This window comes from Rhincodon typus, chromosome 2 (assembly GCF_021869965.1).
Source record: "Rhincodon typus isolate 14 chromosome 2, sRhiTyp1.1, whole genome shotgun sequence".
NCBI classification, from domain to species: domain Eukaryota; kingdom Metazoa; phylum Chordata; class Chondrichthyes; order Orectolobiformes; family Rhincodontidae; genus Rhincodon; species Rhincodon typus.
In genome coordinates this window covers 111,172,387-111,191,782 of record NC_063333.1, presented here as the reverse complement: position 1 = coordinate 111,191,782, position 19,396 = coordinate 111,172,387, and the positions used below count along the sequence as shown (strand labels likewise).

The 19,396-nt window shown below is 42.4% G+C and overlaps 1 protein-coding gene across 9 annotated transcripts in view; it reads left to right on the top strand.

Moving 5' to 3' along the window:
- The first annotated feature begins 1,167 nt into the window (after nt 1–1,167).
- The window catches only part of LOC125486260 (synaptonemal complex protein 2-like), a 299,464-nt gene continuing 281,235 nt past the window's right edge, over nt 1,168–19,396 (top strand). For 6 of the 9 annotated variants that reach the window (XR_007264933.1, XM_048613007.1, XM_048613001.1 and 3 more), the window contains exons 1-3: nt 1,169–1,678; nt 2,847–2,945; nt 8,338–8,404. Coding sequence is in view for 7 of the 9 variants with exons in the window: in XM_048613001.1 (XP_048468958.1) it covers nt 8,381–8,404 (24 nt within the window). In the remaining 2 variants the exon portion in view is untranslated. The other 3 variants (XM_048613014.1, XM_048612984.1, XM_048612979.1) reach the window with 3 other exon arrangements.

The window sequence follows — 19,396 nt, the reverse complement described above, 5'->3', positions numbered from 1 at the left end:
CTTACTAACCCACTCAACTACATTTTCATCCAAGTCATTTATATATATATATCATTAAGAGTGTAGGTCCCAGTACAGATTCCTGTGGAACACTACTAGTCACGGACCTCCAGACAGAAAAAAAATTCCTTTGTTTTCCTAATTTAATTCTTTATAAATTGTTCCCCTGTAAAAATGGGTTAGTTTTGTAAAAAGTTGGTTTGAATCTTCTTGTTGGTCATTTTAGAAAAGGTGTAAGACTTTAAGAGATTTCTAGTCTGTCAAAACAATATGCTAACTCAATGTTTCAGCTGGAGTGTCTGGTCAGTTATTAAAATTTCTACTGGTCAAAGGGAGTTTGTGGAGCTTTCCCATAGTACACCTGTTCATTGAACTCCTGAACAACATGGGCAATTATCAGAAAGTTGGGAGAAATACATAAGTTCAGCAATATGGAGCTGAGATCAAACAATTCCATTTTCCAAACAAGTGTTGGACAGAGATTCTTGCTAGTGAGTGGTGAGCAGACTGTATTACCATGTATTAATATCTTCATCAAAATATCATCTTACCTCACTGATATGCAGTTTCCCATTTTCCCACCTGCTGCACAGAAACTAAACAGCAACAGTTCCCATAATAGAACTCAGTGTAGTAACCTGGCAACTCCAGCATTCTGCTTGGTCCTCTTGCCCTCTGACATCTTGGGGCATGCTCCATGGGCAGCAACCACACGCACCAACCCCATTCTTACACATCCATGACGAAATCCAGAATGGGATGTAAGTTACATCTACTGACAACTGTTCAGGACAGCTATCACTTGACTGGATGCACAATTGTGATTTAAAGATAGGCCAGTACCCAAATTCCAGGAGGTCCCAGCAGTAGTCAGTACTGCCATCTGTGGTAATTGGGAGCATATGATGAGTGGGGTGTGGTACACTGTGCATAGTTAATGAAATGAACTGGGAAAATAGCACAAGAAAACATGCTAGGGCTTGTGGAGTGAAATCCTCCATGAATCTCACCAAAACTGGTTTTGATAGGATTCAGCCACAAATAACTTGTAGTCACTGCTTCCAGATCTCTGAGCAGAGATGATTAATAATTTCAAAAGGAAATTAGATAGAATTTGAAGAAACTTAATGTGTAAGGTTACAAGGCTATGGATGGATATTGAACATCTCCTTTTGTGCTGAAGTAGTTCCATAATGATTCTTTCTTTGGACCTTATTGACTAAAGCACTACTACTGTTAAACTCCCTATCCTTTCCTGTCTTGCCCTATTGTCTTCACCCAAATCTCAATACAGCCTTCTTGCCTTTATTTTCCAAATCTCCCTTAACTTGACCCTTCCTCACCCTTAGAGTTTAAAAACAGTTATTGTTAAATGATTCACCAGATTACTGATTCCAGCCCTGTTTAAATGGAGCCTATGCTAATGGAACATTCCCCTCTTTCCCCAACACCAGTGCTGTAGTCCCATAAATCAAACATCACATACACCACTCTTTGGGTTATGGATTCAATTCTCTAATCTATGACAAACGGTGCAGAGATTATTAACTTTGAGGTTCTGTGTTTTGATTTGGTCCCTTACTCCTCAAACTCTCAGCAAGGCATTCTTCTCAGCCCTACCTATGAAGCTGATTCCTACATGGACCACGAGAACTGGGTCTTCTCCTTTCCACTCCAGGTTCGTATTCTGAATTGCTGGGGGTTAGGAACGGATGATTTGGAAAGTTGCATAATGTATTTGGTGTTCCTTTAGTCCGGAAAAAACTATCAACAAGCTGGAGACGAGTTCGAATTTATTATAGCTGACAGAGTCTACAGGACACCTACCCATCAAAAAGCGGACTGGCTGAGTCAAATAATTAACCTGCTTGCGATTGAATGGGGAGCAAAACATTTATCAAAATATAAGCTGCATTAAATATTACTCAATAAAGTTTGGATTGTGCTAGAACGATTCGGCACTATTCTGTTTAGTGGTGGAGTAGTTTGGAATTTGCCTGTTTTTGGAAACTTGTTTCGAAACAATACTATTTTATGTCGTACATTGTTTTTTGACTGATGTTTGAATGAATTGAACTTCTTCGTTTTCAATAAGAAACACATTTGAGAAAGAATTTTATACGACAGTTCAGCTTTTAATTTTATTTTATGGATGATCTAGTTTGGGCCAACTTGTTTTGAATGGGGTACGGTGATGGTTTTCGTCGACTTTAAAGTCAAATTAAGTTTAGTTATCGAAGGAAATGTGGGAATTGCAAGACATTATTTAGAAAACACTCAAATCTCCAACTTTCAATTCATTAATTAGATTGTTGAAACATGGCAAGAGCCAAAAGCTTTAATTGTAAAATTTCCTACAATTTTATTCAATCTAGACTGCAGTTTAATTTTAATATCACCCATTTGAGGGGTTGGATAATTAGAATTTCTGCCTCATTTGCACACATGCGGCTCGTTTCCGTCTGATTAATCACTAACGATCTTTGAAAAGCCACATGTCAGCGTTCAGGGCAACAGGTATTTGTGGAAATATGTGCGATTTTCTCTCTTTAAGGTGACTGTCTAGGTCGGCTTGCTTTTAATTTAAGCTTGAAATGTATTTCTTTGTTTCCTCAATTAAACGTTGTGGACAAGAAATCTATTTCTTGCTGCTGTCTAACTTATCTAGCTAGTGTGTTTTATTCGTTTCTACATCATTTTACTAGCTTCCCCCTGAAATGTATCTATGCCGCATCTCGATACTGCTTGTGATAACGTTTCATATTGTAATGACTGTTTTCTAGGTGAAGAAGGGTTTTTCACAATTTTTATTGTTAAACTTATTCCACTTACAACTTTCGTTTTAGACTTGTCTACAAGGAGAAGCATTTTTCTCCTAAATCAACCTATCAAACCTCTTAACTTAGACTTCAATTAATTCGCCCTTCAATTTTTCTCTTCTCAAGGTAAGAATCCTACTTGATATTAATATTTATTATCTTTTAATCCTGGTATCGTTTCTATATATCCATTTTAGATCAGCTACGTTGTCCATAGTGTCTAGGGATGTGCCGGAAAAGTAGATTAACCATGGTAAATGGAGGGGCGTGGGGACCGGTTTTGGGTGGGATCCTCTTTTAGAGAATCGGTGTAGATTCAATTGGCCGAAGTCTTTCGGCATGTAGGGATTCTTCTACGATCCTATAACTTTTTTAAATGGAACCAAAAGCTGTGTAGTATTGTGACTTCTTTGGGTTGTTTACTTGTACTGTAACAATGAGGGGAGAATTGAACACGCACAGTTGCGGGTCAAAAGGAGGCAGGTGAGATGTTTTAAACTGTAGCTGCGATAATTTTTTTTATCACTGGCATGTAACCTGATATCCCATATTACGTGATGAGATGAGATGCGCTCTAGAACTTAATATTATGGAGTAAATTAAACAGAATCATGGCAGGATAGATCCTCAAATATTCTATTTGAAAATATTCATGACAAATACTTTGCTTTTTGTAGTTGGCATTTTTGTAGATGCAATTTGAAAAGAGTGACGTGGATGCTTGGTTACATCACACTTTTTGTAACAGTACACAATTCGGGTTTTCCGTTGAACGAAATTTGAAAGAATCAAAATATTTACTCCATTTTGTGTCCTCGTTTTTCAAGGACCGCAATTTCCCCCCTCAGTGGTCGAAAATGCCCTGACCGCATCTCTCCCGTTCCCCTCACCGCAATAACAACAAAGACAGAATGCCCCTTGACCTCACTATCACCCCATCAACCTCCGGATTCAATGCATCATTCTCTGCCACTTCTGCTACCTGCAATCTGACCCCACTACCAAAGATATTTCCCTCCCCACCCTTATCTGCCTTCCAGAGGGGCTGCTCTCTCCAACACTCCTTTGGGCTCCACACTCCCACTAGCCCCACCACCCCGGCACTTTCCCTGCAAGGGCAGGAGGTGCTACACCTGTCCCTACACCACCACCCCCCTCCCCTCCATCCCAGGCCCCAAGAAAACCTTCCACGTTAATCAGATGTTCACCTGCACATCTAATGTGGTATATTGTATCTACTGTTCCTGATTGTGGCGTCCTCTACACCGGGGAAACCAAGTGGAGCCTTGGAGACCGCTTTGTGGAGCACCTACGCTTGGTTCATGACAAACGACAACACCTGTGAGTCACAAACCACTTCAACTCCCCCTCCCCCTCCTTGGATGACATGTCCATCCTGGGCCTCCTCCAGTGCCTCAATGATGCCACCCGAAGGCTGGAGGAACAGCACCTCATATTCTGCCTGGGAACCCTGCAGCCCAAAGGTCTCAATGTGGACTTTACAAGCTTCAAAATCTCCCCACCCTGACCTCATCCCAAGACCAGCCCATCTTGTCCCCGCCTCCTTGGCCTGTCTGTTTTCTCTCCACCTATCTGCTCCTCTATCCACCTTCTATCGTCGCCTCCCCCTCTCTCTATTTATTTCAGAGCTCTCCTTCTCCTTCCCCTTCCCCACCCTGTTATCTCAGCTCCAGCATCGGCAGTTCCTACTATTCATCAGAATAACTCTACAGGAATCCAGCTACACTGGAGATCTAACAATCAAATGGGTATTGCTGATACACATCAAAGCGTGTCATGTTGCTACGTGTGAATTTGCCCTGATGAGTGCAATGTATCAGGCTGTCATCAAGCCTTAACATGTTCTGCTTATCACACAATGGAGCAAGATTGATTGATAGATAGTAAGCATGTACCTTTCAGCATGCTTGTAACAAGCAAGGTGCTGGCTAGACCCAATTAGTCTCTGCTTGCAAAACTCCAGTCTAACATTGGGTGTGATTTTATGATTGACAATCCTGTAGCGTAATTCTTCGATCAGGTTTGCACACAGCTCTTGTTTCAAATCCAGAAAATGCACGCCAATGTTCTCTGGTTCATTTCTGCCGCCAGTGATAACAATGCCTTGATCATCAGAACCAATTTGCCTGGTTGAAAATTTAGAGATTGGCAGTTAACAGGTGTATTCTCCATCATGCAAGCCACCATCACTATCCTCTTTTCTCTAGTGCATTCCTTTTTTACTTGCTTGCAAATTGTCCTGGCTATTGAAATGTTTTGACTGTATTTGTAACACAGATTCTGCACTACCAAATGAGAGTGACACGAATATGTCAGGTGGTTGTTGTGTAACCATTATCATAGGATCCCTCCAGTGTGGAAAGAGGCCCTTTGGCCTAACAAGTCCACACTGACCCTCAAAGCATCCCACCCAGACCCATCCCCCTGTAACCCACCTAATCTACACATTCCCATGCACAATGGACAATTTTTAGCATGGCCAATCCACCTAGCCTGCACATCTTTGGACTGTGGGAGGAAACTGGAACACCAGGAGGAATCCCACGCAGACGCGGGGAGAATGTGCAAACTCCACACAGTCACCCAAGGGTGGGATTGAACTTGCGTCCCTGGCACTGAGGCAGCAGTGCTAACCACTGAGCCACCATGCCGCCCCTTTGTATCTCACTTGTATCCCATCATCCTGTGTATCAAGTTTTAGCTTTCTCTTTTGCAATATAGCTATATGTAACTCCACTACAGCAATTGTAAATTGAGAGTATCAATTGGTGTTAGCACTGCAGTTTATTTTACATACTGGTTTTATTCACTGGATTGTTGCTGCTTGTATTTTCATCTCATGTTTTTTATGTCCTAATGCTACACAATACAAGTTAACTATTATTTAATGCTCATATAAAGTAATGAATGTGGAGCAGAGTTAAATGCTCAAATAAAAATCATGACATAGATCCAATCCTAATCCTTACGTTCAAGTGTCATTACAGATATTTTCTAACCAACTGTTTTAGAGATGTTAGTGTGCACAACTGGACCAGGTGAGATTTGAACCCAGGCTGTCTGGCTCAGAGATGGGAATACTGCCACTGTATTGTGCCATTATTTGCAGTCTTGTTGGAGAAACTGGCTTAAGCAGAAATGCTCAGTCAAGGGTCATCTGCCTTGCCAATAGATACTGGGCTAAAACCTGAAGCATTTTACAAAGTTAGAAACAGACTTTGAAATAACATAACAGAAGTTGCTGGCAAAACTGAACATTTTTGGCAGCTTCTAGAGAGAAAGTATCTCAATGTTTCAAGACTTAAAATATTGACACTACTTGCTCTTGGATGCTGGCAGATTTTCAGGAATTTCTGGCTTTTGATTTCCAGCTTCTGCAGGTCTCTTGTTTAGTCTTTTCAATATTCTGGTCATCTAGTCAACTCTGAATGTGCTTAAAGATTTTAAGATTATGATAGGCCAAACTGGAAGAAAAATGCCTATCGGGATACTCAAACACCAACTAACCACCAAGAGGTATGACCAATTCTCACTGGTCTCCATACACACTGCCAAAGAAGGACACGAATTTGTCTGGGACAACACATCCATAATAGTCTGAGCCAAACAGATATGCCAGGGAATTCCTGGGGTCCTGTCATTCCAACCAGAACTCCATCAACAAACACATTGACCTGGACCTGATACAAACCACTGAGAAACAGAACTGGAAGCGATGTCTCGGTATGCTGGGGTGCTTGGCATATAAGTAACAAGCGGGACGTTTGATAAGGTTCCCCATGGTAGGCTGATGGAGAAAGTGAAGTCGCATGGGATCCAGGGTGTACTAGCTAGATGGTTAGAGAACTGGCTGGGCAATAGGAGACGGGCGTGGGGGGGGGGGGGGGGGGGGTGTAGTGGAAGGGAGTTCCTCAAAATGGAGAACTGTGACCAGTGGTATTCCACAGGAATCAGTGTTGGGACCACTGTTTGTGATATACATGAATGATCTGGAGGATGGTATAGATGATCTGATTAGCAAGTTTGCAGATGACACTAAGATTGGTGGAGTAGCAGATAGTGAAGGGGACTGTCGGAGAATACAGCAGAATATAGATAGATTGGAGAGTTGGGCGGAGAAATGGCAGATGGAGTTCAATCCAGGCAAATGCAAGGTGATGCATTTTGGAAGATCCAATTCAAGAGCGAAATACACAGTAAATGGAAAAGCCCTGGGGAAAATTGATGCATGGAGAGATCTGGGTGTTCAGGTCCATTGTACCCTGAAGGTGGGAATGCAAGTCAATAGTGGTCAAGAAGGCATAGAACATACTTTCATTCATCAGACAGGGTATTGAGTACAAGAGTTGGCAGGCCATGTTGCAATTGTATAGGACTTTGGTTCAACCACATTTGGAATACTGCATACAGTTCTGATCGCCACATTACCAAAAGGATGTGGATGCTTTGGAAGAGGGTGTGGAGGAAGTTCACCAGGATGTTGCCTGGTATGGAGGGCGCTAGCTATGAAGAGAAGTTGAGTAGATTAGGATTATTTACATTAGAAAGACGGAGGTTGAGGGAGGACCTGATTGATGTCTACAAAATCATGAGGTATAGACAGGGTGGATAGCAAGAAGCTTTTTCCCAGAGTGGGGGACTCAATTACTAGGGGTCACGGTTTTAAGAGAGATATGCGTGGAAAGTTCTTTACTCGGAGGGTGGTGGCTGCCTGGAATGCGTTGCCAGTGGAGGTGGTAGAGGCGAGCATGATAGCGTCATTCAAGATGTATCTAGACAGATACATGAATGGGCAGGGAGCAGAGGGATACAGACCCTTGGAAAATAGGCGACAGGTTTAGATAGAGGATCTGGATCAGTGCAGGCTTGGAGGGCCAAAGGGCCTGTTCCTGTGCTGTAATTTTCTTTGTTCTTTGGGACAGAACACCAATGTTTCACCAGAGGTGCACGGACAAAACATCTGCAATCGAACCCATCAGCTTGGCGAGCAAGTTTACAACCTCTCAATGTGCTATTGTGTTTTAAGGCTGATTTTATTACAATGAGCACATGTATCGGTTATTGTTACCAAGTCCCAGCACTGCAATTGTCTTGCCATGCCACTTTTGTCATTTAGTTGAATAGAAGTGCACAATTAAGTGGTGACTTCTTTCCTTTCATTCCACCACCACCCCCCCCCCCACCCACACCAAGTGAAAAGAAAAATCCACCATTCAAGTGCCAACCAGCTTTTAATTCACCCTTTCATTTATTGTGATACTCCCTCTCCTCAAATGGCTCACTACACTTTTGTAAGAGGGGGTCTGAGCACTGTTTGTAGAAATGGAGAATCCATTGAATCCCCAAAGTGTTATGACACCTTCAGCCATTTCAAATGGTCTCAACAGGTGCCTGGCCTGGCTTTAAGAATGATTCTTTGTATGAAGATCTCTGCATATTGCCTGTCTTTAGTAAAGCTCGCTATAGTATTTCTGACTGTCAACTTTCCTAATTTTAGGGAAGAAGAATTGTACTGGGCAAGTAAAGGAGTGACTGAAGGTATGCCAGTTAAAAAGGAATTCATGGTAAGATATTTCTCATGAACAGCTAGTTCATGAGTGTTGTGAATCTTTTATACCTTTTTAGAAGCTAACTGTAGATATAAAGAGGAATTTGGTTAAACTGAAGCGAAAAAAGCTTGGAGTTAATAAAATTACACTTCAACTTGATCTTGAAGGTAATGACAATGAAGAGTAAATACTGAACAATAGATAGCTCATTCTTGGACCTCTCGGTAGAGACTGTGTGTGTGTGTGTGTGTGTCTCTTGTTAGTGCTAAAATGTGCCTTATAAACTAGCATTTCTGGGAACGATCATTGTAAAGTGTCATTTCTAAAGGTGGAAACAATTCATATATGCGTTGCAGAATATTAAGTTCTTTGCCTGTTTGTTTCAGTCAGCCCGAGGTACGCAGCATTGTCATGGAAAACAGATTAATATGGAGTCTTGGTTAGAATGTTCTTTCTCTTTCTTTTTTTTTTTGTTTTAATCTGTTTGCTGATTGGAGGAAAAGTCAGAATCAATTGTAAGGACGTCAGGCCCAGGTTAAGCTATTCAATCTCTCTAGCCTGCTCTGCCATTTTAGATCGTGGCTGATCATCTTCCTTTGCTGGATTTCTTTGTTATCATATCCCTTTTATCATTACTGACTATAAATCCTTTGCTTTGGTGATGATGTTTACGAAGTTCCAGTCCATGGTGGAATTTGAATTCAGTGAAGATCTGGAAGTAAGAGTCTAATGATAACCACAAATCCATTATTGATGGTTGGAAAAACCTGTCTGGTTGAATAATATCCTTTTAGGGAAGGAAACGGCCATCCTTACCTGGTCTGGACTATGTGACTCTGGACGCTCAGCAATATGGTTGACTCTCTAACTGCCCATCCCAGATTGCAGTTAAATGTTGACCCAGCCAACAATGCCCTCATCCTGAAAATGAATCAAAATAAAATGGATTGAGTCAACAGGAGGTGATAGAATGTGGTTAAGGCTGTATCTCAATTTGGGTTTTTGAAGGAAAAACAGTTGGATGATTTGCTTTAGCTGGCTGTTTAGTGGAATAAATCTGCAGTGGTCCTTGGCACCTTGTGGCAGAAATCCGTCAGCAGAGTTAGTTTGGAAAGCTTGGAGGAGGTAGTGGATATCTGTCGGCAAATCGAACCAGGAGCAGAGGCATCCAGTCATGAAGTCTGAGGAAAAGGTAGAAGTTTGTTCACTAGAAGGGCTATTAAAAGGCATTCTATAAAAGTTATATAGAGTAACTTCTATATGAAGAATAGAAGTAAATTTGAATAAATTACTACTTTTTAAAATTTTTCCCAGTAAAAGTGAATGAACCTTCAAGATCTTGTAAGATACGGGAACTCTTGACGATGGGCTAGAGAGGGAGAATCAATACCTAAAGAGTTTTTATCATAAATCTTCAGTATGAATTTGGGTGGGATGCTCTTCCAAGAGTCGGTGTGGACTTGTTGGGTCCAATGGCCTGTTTCCACACCGCAGGGATTCTGCACTTCATAGAATCAATAAAGCATTCAATCCTAAATTTAGCATTACTTGCCATATTGTAATAAAGCATCCCTATATTCTCTAGATGAGAGAATGTAATCATCTTTGATATTGAGTACTGACCTAGTAAAGTCTGTCAATGATGGGCCATACCCTGTGATTGACTGTAGGTATTACTCTTTTGCTAGAGGAGCAAATGGTTATAGATTGAAGTGTCCTATACTGCGTTGAAGTCTGTGGCACTTGGGTTAAGCCAACCATCTCTCTAATGAGAACAGCCCTATGGTCTAGTGGGATTATGGCAGGTTGTACTGTAGAAGAACCAGCCGGAAGCTCTCCTGCTGTTGCTTGCACATCAGCAACTGTGTGTGTGTGTGTGTGGTCGTGGCATTGAGTGTCACTCGCTTCTTCACCACCGCCTCTCCCCCTCCTCCCCCACTGCACTATTTCTTCTTTATTAACAAGAACGGAATTGTGAGCGGTGTTAGACTACATGACTGATCAGGCCTGCTCCACCACTTACACAGGTTGTGGCTGAACTTCTAAAAGGAATCCACTTTCTTCCTCTGTTTTCATATTCCTTGCTTTCCCCTTCCAAACAAAGATATCAATTAATGGCAGTCTTGAACCTACTTTGAACACTCGTGAAATAAAGATCCACGGTTGTTTGTGATGGAAAATTTCTGATTTGTAACACCAAATTCTTTCTCTGGCAGTCAGAATTGCCACTGGCTCGTTCTAGACGAGGATTTTGGTCCGAAGCTCTCCCGGCAGTTGAAACACATTCTCAGCATTTGCTTGTCAAGCCACCTTTGTCTCTATGTATAACCTCCTGCTTTGCTGAACTAATTGTCATATTGAACAACTTTTCCCTTGAACTCTCAATTTGCTGAATTGTTTGAAAATGTTGCTATGGGAACCTATTGTGTGTCTGGGCTGTACCTACCTTTTGCGGGTGAACTAAGAAGGATGCAGATACACTTCAAAGTGGTTTGGACAAGTTTGAGTGAGTGGGTAAATACAAGGCTCATTAGGTATAATTTGTATAAATGTGAGATTATCCACTTTAGTAAAAAGAGAGAGGCAGTTATTATCTGAATGATAGATTGGGAAAAGGGGAGGTGCAATGAGATCTGTGTATCCTAGTACACCAGTCACTGAAAGTAAGCATATAAATGCAATAGGTGGAGGTGGAAAATGGTATGTTGGTTTTCATAACAAGAGGATTTGACTACAGGAGCAGAGATGTCTTGCTGAGACCATACCTGGAATATTGTGTGCAGTTTCAGTATGCTTATCTGAGAAAGATCCTCTTCTGGCTATGGAGGGAGTGCAAAGGTTGACTAGACTGATTTCTGGAATAGCAGGACTGATGTGAAGAGAGACTGGATAGAGTTAGTACTGTATTCACTGGAATTTTGAAGAACAGTGGGGGTGGTTGATTTTGATAAAATCCCTACAGTATGGAAACAGGCCATTCTGCCCAATAAGTCCCACCAAGGGTGGAGTCAAACCCAGGTCCTTGGTGCTGAGGCAATAGTGCTAACCACTGAGCCACCGTGCCGGTGCCTTTTGTAGGAACCTATAAAAGTCTAGCAGGACTAGATAGGGTAAACACAGCAGAGGTTCCTGATGGCTCTGCTAGAATTGGGAGTCTAAGGATTTGGGTAGATGATTTAGGACTGATGACTTTTTTGTGTTGTGTGGTGGTGGTGTTGTTGTTTCACCCAGTGGTAGCCTGTGGAGTTTTCTGCCAACGAAAGTGGTTGAGGCCAAAATATTGGACACTTTCAAGGTGTTGGATGTAGAAGGGATCAAAGGAAATGAGGGAGGGTGGGAATAGGGTATTGAGCTGGATGATCAGCCTTGGTCATGTTGAATGAAAGGAGTAGTCTTAAAGGTTCAAATAGCATAATCTTGATCCTGTTTTCTATATCTGCCTTTCTAGTAGTCTGGTATTGCAGCTCCAGTGTCCTATATTTTAATGGTGTTTTCCAGTGCATGTTAGCCAGCTTAGAAACAGAATTATTCACTACATTAAAATGGAACTGGAGATCTGAAAGAAACAGAACCAGCTGGAGAAAATTCACGGGTCTGGCAGAAACAATGGGAAGTTGCCCACAGCTGCTGCCAGATCTATTTCTCCAGCAATTTTTCCTTGGTAAGGATTCAGGTGGGTAGAGGAAAGCTTGTAGATGTGGTATGTTTGTTTGCAAAATGCATCTAATAAAATTAATGTAAAGATTGCACGTGATAAAGTACATGGTGTGGACAACATTTAGTATAGATAAAGGGTCAGTTTGCTAAGCAGTAAGCGGTGTAGAGATGGGATGGGCCTCAGTCAGGATGGCAAGCTATTACAGTGCAGTGCCATAGGAATCAGTGTTGGAGCCTCCGCTGCTTGCATCCTGTCCCCTCACTTCTATATAGATTGTACAGTAGCTAAATTTTTCCAATGATACCAAGATTTCTGAAGAAGGGTCCAGACCCAAAACGTCAGCTTTCCTGCTCCTCTGCTGCTTGGCCTGCTGTGTTCATCCAGCTCTACACTTATCTCCAATGATACCAAGTTTGGTGCCTTTATCTGCTGATGGACTTTATACATTTGTATGTGCCATCACTTCCCATTAGATTCTGGTTATCATTACCCAAATTGCTACCCTGTCCTGTACTATGACTGTTTGCTCTTTGCCAATTCTTCTGACTCTCTTCCATGTGTGGCACCCCTGAACCATTTATTGCCCCAGTTATATAATTTTGCCAGAAAATGGGTACCAGCATAGTTCATGTGTAGGTTGTTCCAATGGAGCAGCTCCCAGCATTTTTCCCCAGTACTTGAGGAATCAAAACCAACTTGTCTTGCACCTATCTTTTGTGCCTATATTATTGCTCTGATTTGATTTACCTGCCTATTTTTTATTCCCTTCTTTGCTCTTTTCAAGTTTTCTCATTTGTAACTGAATCCTAACTATCTCCATTTGTCTTTTATCTGGATTATCATTTTATTCCTCAAGTTCGGAGGCAATATCTTGATTTCTGATTTTTTTTTATTATTTTTGGCACCTGCTTTTAAATCTATATTCCTAAATTTTTCCTTGAGCTTAAATATTTTTCCTCTTGGAAGGCACTCTGTCTTCAGCAGCAGACACAACTAAATCATCCCACAGGGTGACTAATCCAACGTCCCAGGCTAATGGTCTGGGGGATGTGGGTTAGAATTGCACCATGGCTAAAATTTGCATTCAATTTCAATTCACTCTGGGTAGAACTGAATTGAAAATATATTTGGCTCATAGATGCACTTGAGGGAAGGAAAATCTGCCATCTTCTCCTGGTCTGGCCTACATGTGACACCATATCCACAGCATTGTGTTTGATTTTTCTAAGCTGGCCTAGCACATGGTTCTTTTCACTAACTGCCTCAAAACAATTGAAAGTAGATAGGCCACCTGGCATCAACAGGGCATCAAATGAGGATGGCATACTTGATATGAAAACTTCCGTAACCCTCCACATGCTTATATCTCAAAACCAGGAGAGCTGTTCCACAGACTAGGCAAAGCAGTAAATGTTTTTAAGAAGTTAGCTGCCCTTCTAGGGACTGAAGGGTATGGGAAGAAAGGAGGATCAGGGTACTGGGTTGGATAATCAGATTGAATGTCTTCCTACTCCAACTTTGTTCACTATATTTTTGTGACTAGGCAGATAGCAACCTAAAAGAACCATACTAGGTGTTTCTGTCTGGCAGACAGTATCATTGTCACCACCAGCACCATCCTTGGGTATATCCTGATCCACTGTCAGGTGGTGCCATTGTGATATACACTTGGGAAGCAGTAGCCCTGGGAATCTTCAACATTGACTCTGGGCCCTGCGAAATTTCATGGCATCAGGGCAAACGTGGCCAAGAGCATCACCATCTTGATTATTTCTCCTCCGTTTGAAGGTTGTAGCAATGGGTGCCAAGGGTACAGAATGTACTGTGTGAGGCTTCATTGTCCATTTTACCAAGAATGACATTGAGGCTTGCCCTTGCTTTGCCTGCCTTAGGGAAGTGCTTGACTCATTCCATCCTGAAGGCTGTATCCGGTATGTGGAAAGAATGTTTATTCGTTTCTTTCTTTCTTCCTTTCTTTTCTTTCTTTTTTGTTTTTGGGCAAATGACATTGGGCTGGACAACAAGTATTTCTCCTGACAGCATGTGGACCCACAGCTTTTTCAGTTATTAGAAGCTAACTTTCCCAGAGGCATTAGATACTAAAACCTTTCAAGCGTTCAAATTTAGCTAAGGAATATTAAGATCCCAAGCCACCTCTAATTGAGACACTATCTGTTTTACTCAACAGTTCAAGAACACTGGGAAACCATTTTAGAATTTTTGACGAGATTAAGGTGACTGGCAAAGGAATGTGATTAGGGTTCAAGTCTTAGTGAGATGCTGACATCATTTGGTATGTGAGATTAATGACCATGAAAAAGTGCCTATTAGCTGAAGCCCAACTGGACTTCAAGCAGGCACGACAACTGGCTTTGTCGTTATAAAATGTTGCAAGCCAGAGCTTGAGTTACAGGGTCCACCGATAGAAGTGGACGACCTTGCCAGGCTGACTGAGCTTGGATAATCATTTTGAGTGAAGACAATTGCACAGCAAAACCCCAAAATAAAGCCAAGCTTCAGCAAAATGGTCAAAATTTTTTCATGGATCCAGGCCGGCAGGTTACTGTAGACACTGCCAGTATGCAGATTCAAGACTGTGAAAGAATCTCCTACCGAATTGAGTAGGACAACTCATAGGCCAGTATCTAAGAGTGTAGGCCATAGTCTACCTACAGCTGGTTTGGAACATTAGATTGGTCCCAATTTGGATGTTGCTATGCAATCAAACTGAACATCTAGTTAAATGGTCACCCACCTCTAATTGAGGTCGATTTTTTTTTACGGTGTGGCTGTATCACTGATTTGCAGAATCAGTCATTACCAAAACTTACTCTGGACTCTGAGCCTTATGTTTGCATAGGTTCTGTGCCTGGCTGAGATCTTAATACTAGGGAACCCCTTACAGATTAAGGGTACAACTTTGGTTGCAGTCTCATACAAGAAACAGCTGGTTCAGTTACCACTAAAAAGGTTTGGGCCCAATTTTCTTTTCTCTTAGAGTGGAATTGTGTAAATTTCAACTTGATTTGCCTCTTAGGCAACGATTTTCTGATTGAAAGAGTGAAGCTCTAATTAAATACGGGGACATTTTCAGGGAGGCCTAGGGACTATCAAAGGGGCCAAGACCACTTTGCATGTTCACCAAGAAGCAATTTGATTTGGCAAGGCCAACCCAATGCCATTTGCCTTGCATGTAAAAGTTGAGACAGAAATCAGCAGGCTGGAAAGCAAGGGAATCCTCAACTGAAAACAATGCTGGAGATCACCGATTCCAGAATGTAACAAACAAAGCTAAAATGGAAGGAGTAAGTTAACAATTTGAAGATGTTGAACTCTTATATTAAGCCTCACGATTGTAAAGTGCCTAGTTTGAAGATGAGATATTGGTCCTCCAGTTTTCACTGATTTGCTGGAGAATCAAACCAGTCCAGTTTACAGAATAAGTCGCAATTGTGAAGCCGAACGTGGGAATTTCCAACTGTGAACTGCTTGAATGTATACCCAGTCCCTCTCTGAGGACTTGTATGCAAATCTGACTGGCAGGGGCTATCCTTCAGAAAGCTGTACATGAGCCATGCCTACCTGCAATTGTGATTATCTGAGGATTCCAAGAGTTATGCTACAAATAATACCCGGTAAGGGTTTGTACCAATAAACGAGACTAATGAAACCCCAAAAGGCAATCTGTGTTGTTTTCCTAGCAGCTGATGGAGAAAATTTCACAAGGCCTATCCCAGGTCGCCATTTATCTGGATGTGCTAATAACCAGGATGACCAATAAACAGCATTGAGAGAACTTGAATATAGTGCTTAAACATTTCTCAAAGGTGGGGGTAAGCTTTAGGAAGGAGGATGTTTTCCAGGCACTGCAAATGACTTATTTAGGCTACAGAGTTGACACGTCCGGGTTACACTGGAGGAAGATAAAGTGAGGGCAATCAAAGGTGCCCAGGTGTGCTCATCTGTATGAGAGCTTGGGTCTTACCTTGGGTTGGTGACTTATTATGGAAATTTCACATGTAACATGGCCTCCAGCCTGGCACCTTTTGCATTTTCTATTGACAAAAGGTCAGTCTTGGAAATGGTCTTGCAGTGAAAATGTAGCCTTTGGGGAAATGAGGAAGCAGTTGTCATCTGAGCTGTTGTTGCACCAATGATCCCAGGCAAGATGTGTTGGCATATGATACCTCCCCACATGGTATTGTAGTGTTGACTCACCAGTAGTCCAATGGAGAGGAATGCCTGATAGCATATGCTTCCCAGACTTCAGCTAATGCTGAGAGCAAATATGTCCAGATAGCAAAGGAAGGTTTGAAGGTTTTTTGGGAGAGTTTCCATCAATACCTCTTTATAGTATCTCTAAATTTGTAATAGCAATGGACCACAAACCTTGCTAGGGCTACTCTAGAGGACAGGGCTGTGCCGTCCATAGCTTTAGGTCAAATTAAGCAGTGGGCTTTTATTCTGAGTGCACACAGTTAGCTGTCGAAACACTCCAGGAGGCCAAGTGACAAATGCAGATGCCTTGAGCCTCTTCCCTCTGGTAGATATATCACCAGTGGCGCTGCCACAGGAAGAGTCCTTTTCTGGTTTTAAATTTTCTGGACACCCTTCCAGTCACAGCTGACAACGTTTGACTGGATGCAGATCTGGTCCTGGCGAAACTAAAATTGCTGGTGGTGATGGGGGAAACAAAAGGCCCATCACAACCAGCATTGAAACCTTTCTGGACCCGGAGAGACCAGATCGCCATAGAGAATGATTGATATATTACAGGGAGCAAGAGTGATTGTCCTGAGCAAACGTTACTGCCAGATATTGGTTGAACTTCAGTCATCCAAGGATTTCCAAAATGGATATGGCAAGAAGTTATGCTTAGTGGATAGGTTTGGGTGCTAACATAGTTGCATTGATGGGGCAGCTTCCCACACCCCCTACATTTGTGGGAATGGTTGGGTAACCCTGGATTCAGTTACACATTGACTATGCCGGCCCTGTGTGTTGTGTTTTTTTTCCTATCATTGTGGACACCCATTCAAAGTGGTTAGATATGCATAAAAGTTCATTCATCAAACACCAGGATGACGAATGAAAAGTTTTGCATGTCTTTTGTAACACACTCGTTGGTCACAGCCTAATGGACCATCATTTACCAGCAGGGAATTTGAGTACTGCCTAAAATCAAATGGCATTCAGCCTGTGGACAGTGGATGGTATGGAGCTGTCCTAATTGCTGAGCAGAAAGAACCGTCCAAACTTTAAAGGCAGGCTTAAACAGCCTACAGCTTCACTTAATTCCAAACTGCCCTGGTTCCTGTTTTATTATAGGGCCATCCCTCCTACTACTGCAAGGACCGCTCCAGCAAAGTAACTAAGGGGGAGAAGATGCCACACCAAGTTAACTCTGATCTTCCCAGATCTTGGGTCAGGGTTTTGTGTGAAATGGCACCTGGTATGCCAATGCCAGACACCAGACTCCTCTCTAAGCTGGAGAGTCAGTTTACTTCAGGGGACAAAGTTTGGTGTCAAAACCACAGGAAAGGACCTGCATGGGTAAGAGGCATGGTTGATGCGAGGTCAGATCCCATGACATACAAGCTTCGGGTGGGTGAGGTGGTCCTTGAACAGCACATTGACCACTTGAAAGCTGCAATCTCGCAAACTGGGCTGGAGCAAAACATACCCAGCCTCTTGGAACATCTGACAAGGATGTTAGAACCCTTTAAGCTCTCCCTCACTGCCGAGCATCAAAAGAAACCTCCTGAGGATGAGGTGGACGTGGCAGATGTTGCAGCCTCTGCTGTTACTGCCTGAAGATGATTTTTGGCCGTGATGCTCTGCGAGCAAGAGTTGGGCTACAGTCCAGTACGTGCTACCAGTATGCAAGGCAGAGTCAGGAGAACAGAACCTGGTGCGGAAATGCCACAGGAGAAACTGCAAGGGGGGGACAAAAAAGACAATTCTAGGGCTTAGAGGGAGTGGGATGTAGTTTGGTAATTTGGAATAATATCAGCCAGGTGGATCTCATGGAATGAATTCCCTGATTGGGGCTGTTGACCTGGGTGAGGTTAATACGAATGTGGGTCGTGTAGGCAAAAATAGGTACTACTGCCATACAGTAGGGTAGGGGATGGGAAGAACAATATTAGATGAAATTCCAGAATGACTTGAACTGGCTGTCCGAAGCCAGTGTACTGTGCACACGTAAATAACGGGTGACTTGGTGACGGGATACTGGTCTCTGCAGTTATTTCAGTGCTGATGGGAGAAAACAATAGTGTCAGAAGAACATTTGCTGGTGACACTGACACCTTTTTTTTTAAAAAAAAAAATGAGCAGTTCTGCTTGCTTTAGGAGCTGATCCAGAACTATCTGGGTCAGCCTTGTGGGCTAGTCACATGTAAATAAGTTGTGATTTGGTGATGGGATACTGGCCTTAATGGAGTTATTTGAGTTCAGTTTCTCACTTTTCCTATTTCTATGCTCACTAGCACGTAGGGCTGGGAATAATCGTGAAATTACTGATTTGGAGATCACCTTTTCAATAATCTCTAGCTTTTTGAAATCTGTGTTTGTATATGAATCGGCACCATTCTACACACTCCCACCCCCAACAATCAAGTTGTGGCTACTACTCCCACATCTAGCCTGTGATACCTATTTGACTGTCTTCAGGATATTACAATGCAACCCTAAAGTCACATATATGGCCAAAAAATGGATTCTGATTCTACCACTACGCCCCTACCCAACCCCCATCAATATTGCTCTTCTCTTCCCCCTCCCTATACAGCTGAGCTACCTAATGATGCCATTGACCTGGGTCTGCCAGCACTACTAAGAAACCAACGCAAATGCCCACTCACAAGTGAGTGTGTTGAGACTCCTGTACTACCGAAATAAAAACCAAAGAACTGCAGATGCTGTAAATCGGGAACAAAAACAGAAGTTGCTGGAAAAGCTCAGCAGGTCTGGCAGCATCTGAGGAGAAATCAGTTAATGTTTTGGATCTAGTGACTCTTCCTTGGAACTGATGGTAGTTCAGAAAATGATGGTTTATATGCAGAATGTAGGGTGGGGGGAGGAGGTACAGAGTAAACAATAGGTGGGGATACAGTCCAAAGAAGACAGTTGGACAGACAAAGGAATGGATAATGATCTGGGCTAGGAGAATGAATAGCTGTTAATGGAGACTTGGTGGCTAACAATAGGTAGTGAGTAAAGGCAGAATGATAACAAGGTCTGGTGTCTGGGGTAGGGGGCTAAGACGTGGGAGTTCAGGCCCTAAAATTATTGCACTCTTGAGTCTGGAGGGCCGCAGGGTCCCCAAGCAGAAAATGAGGTAGTGT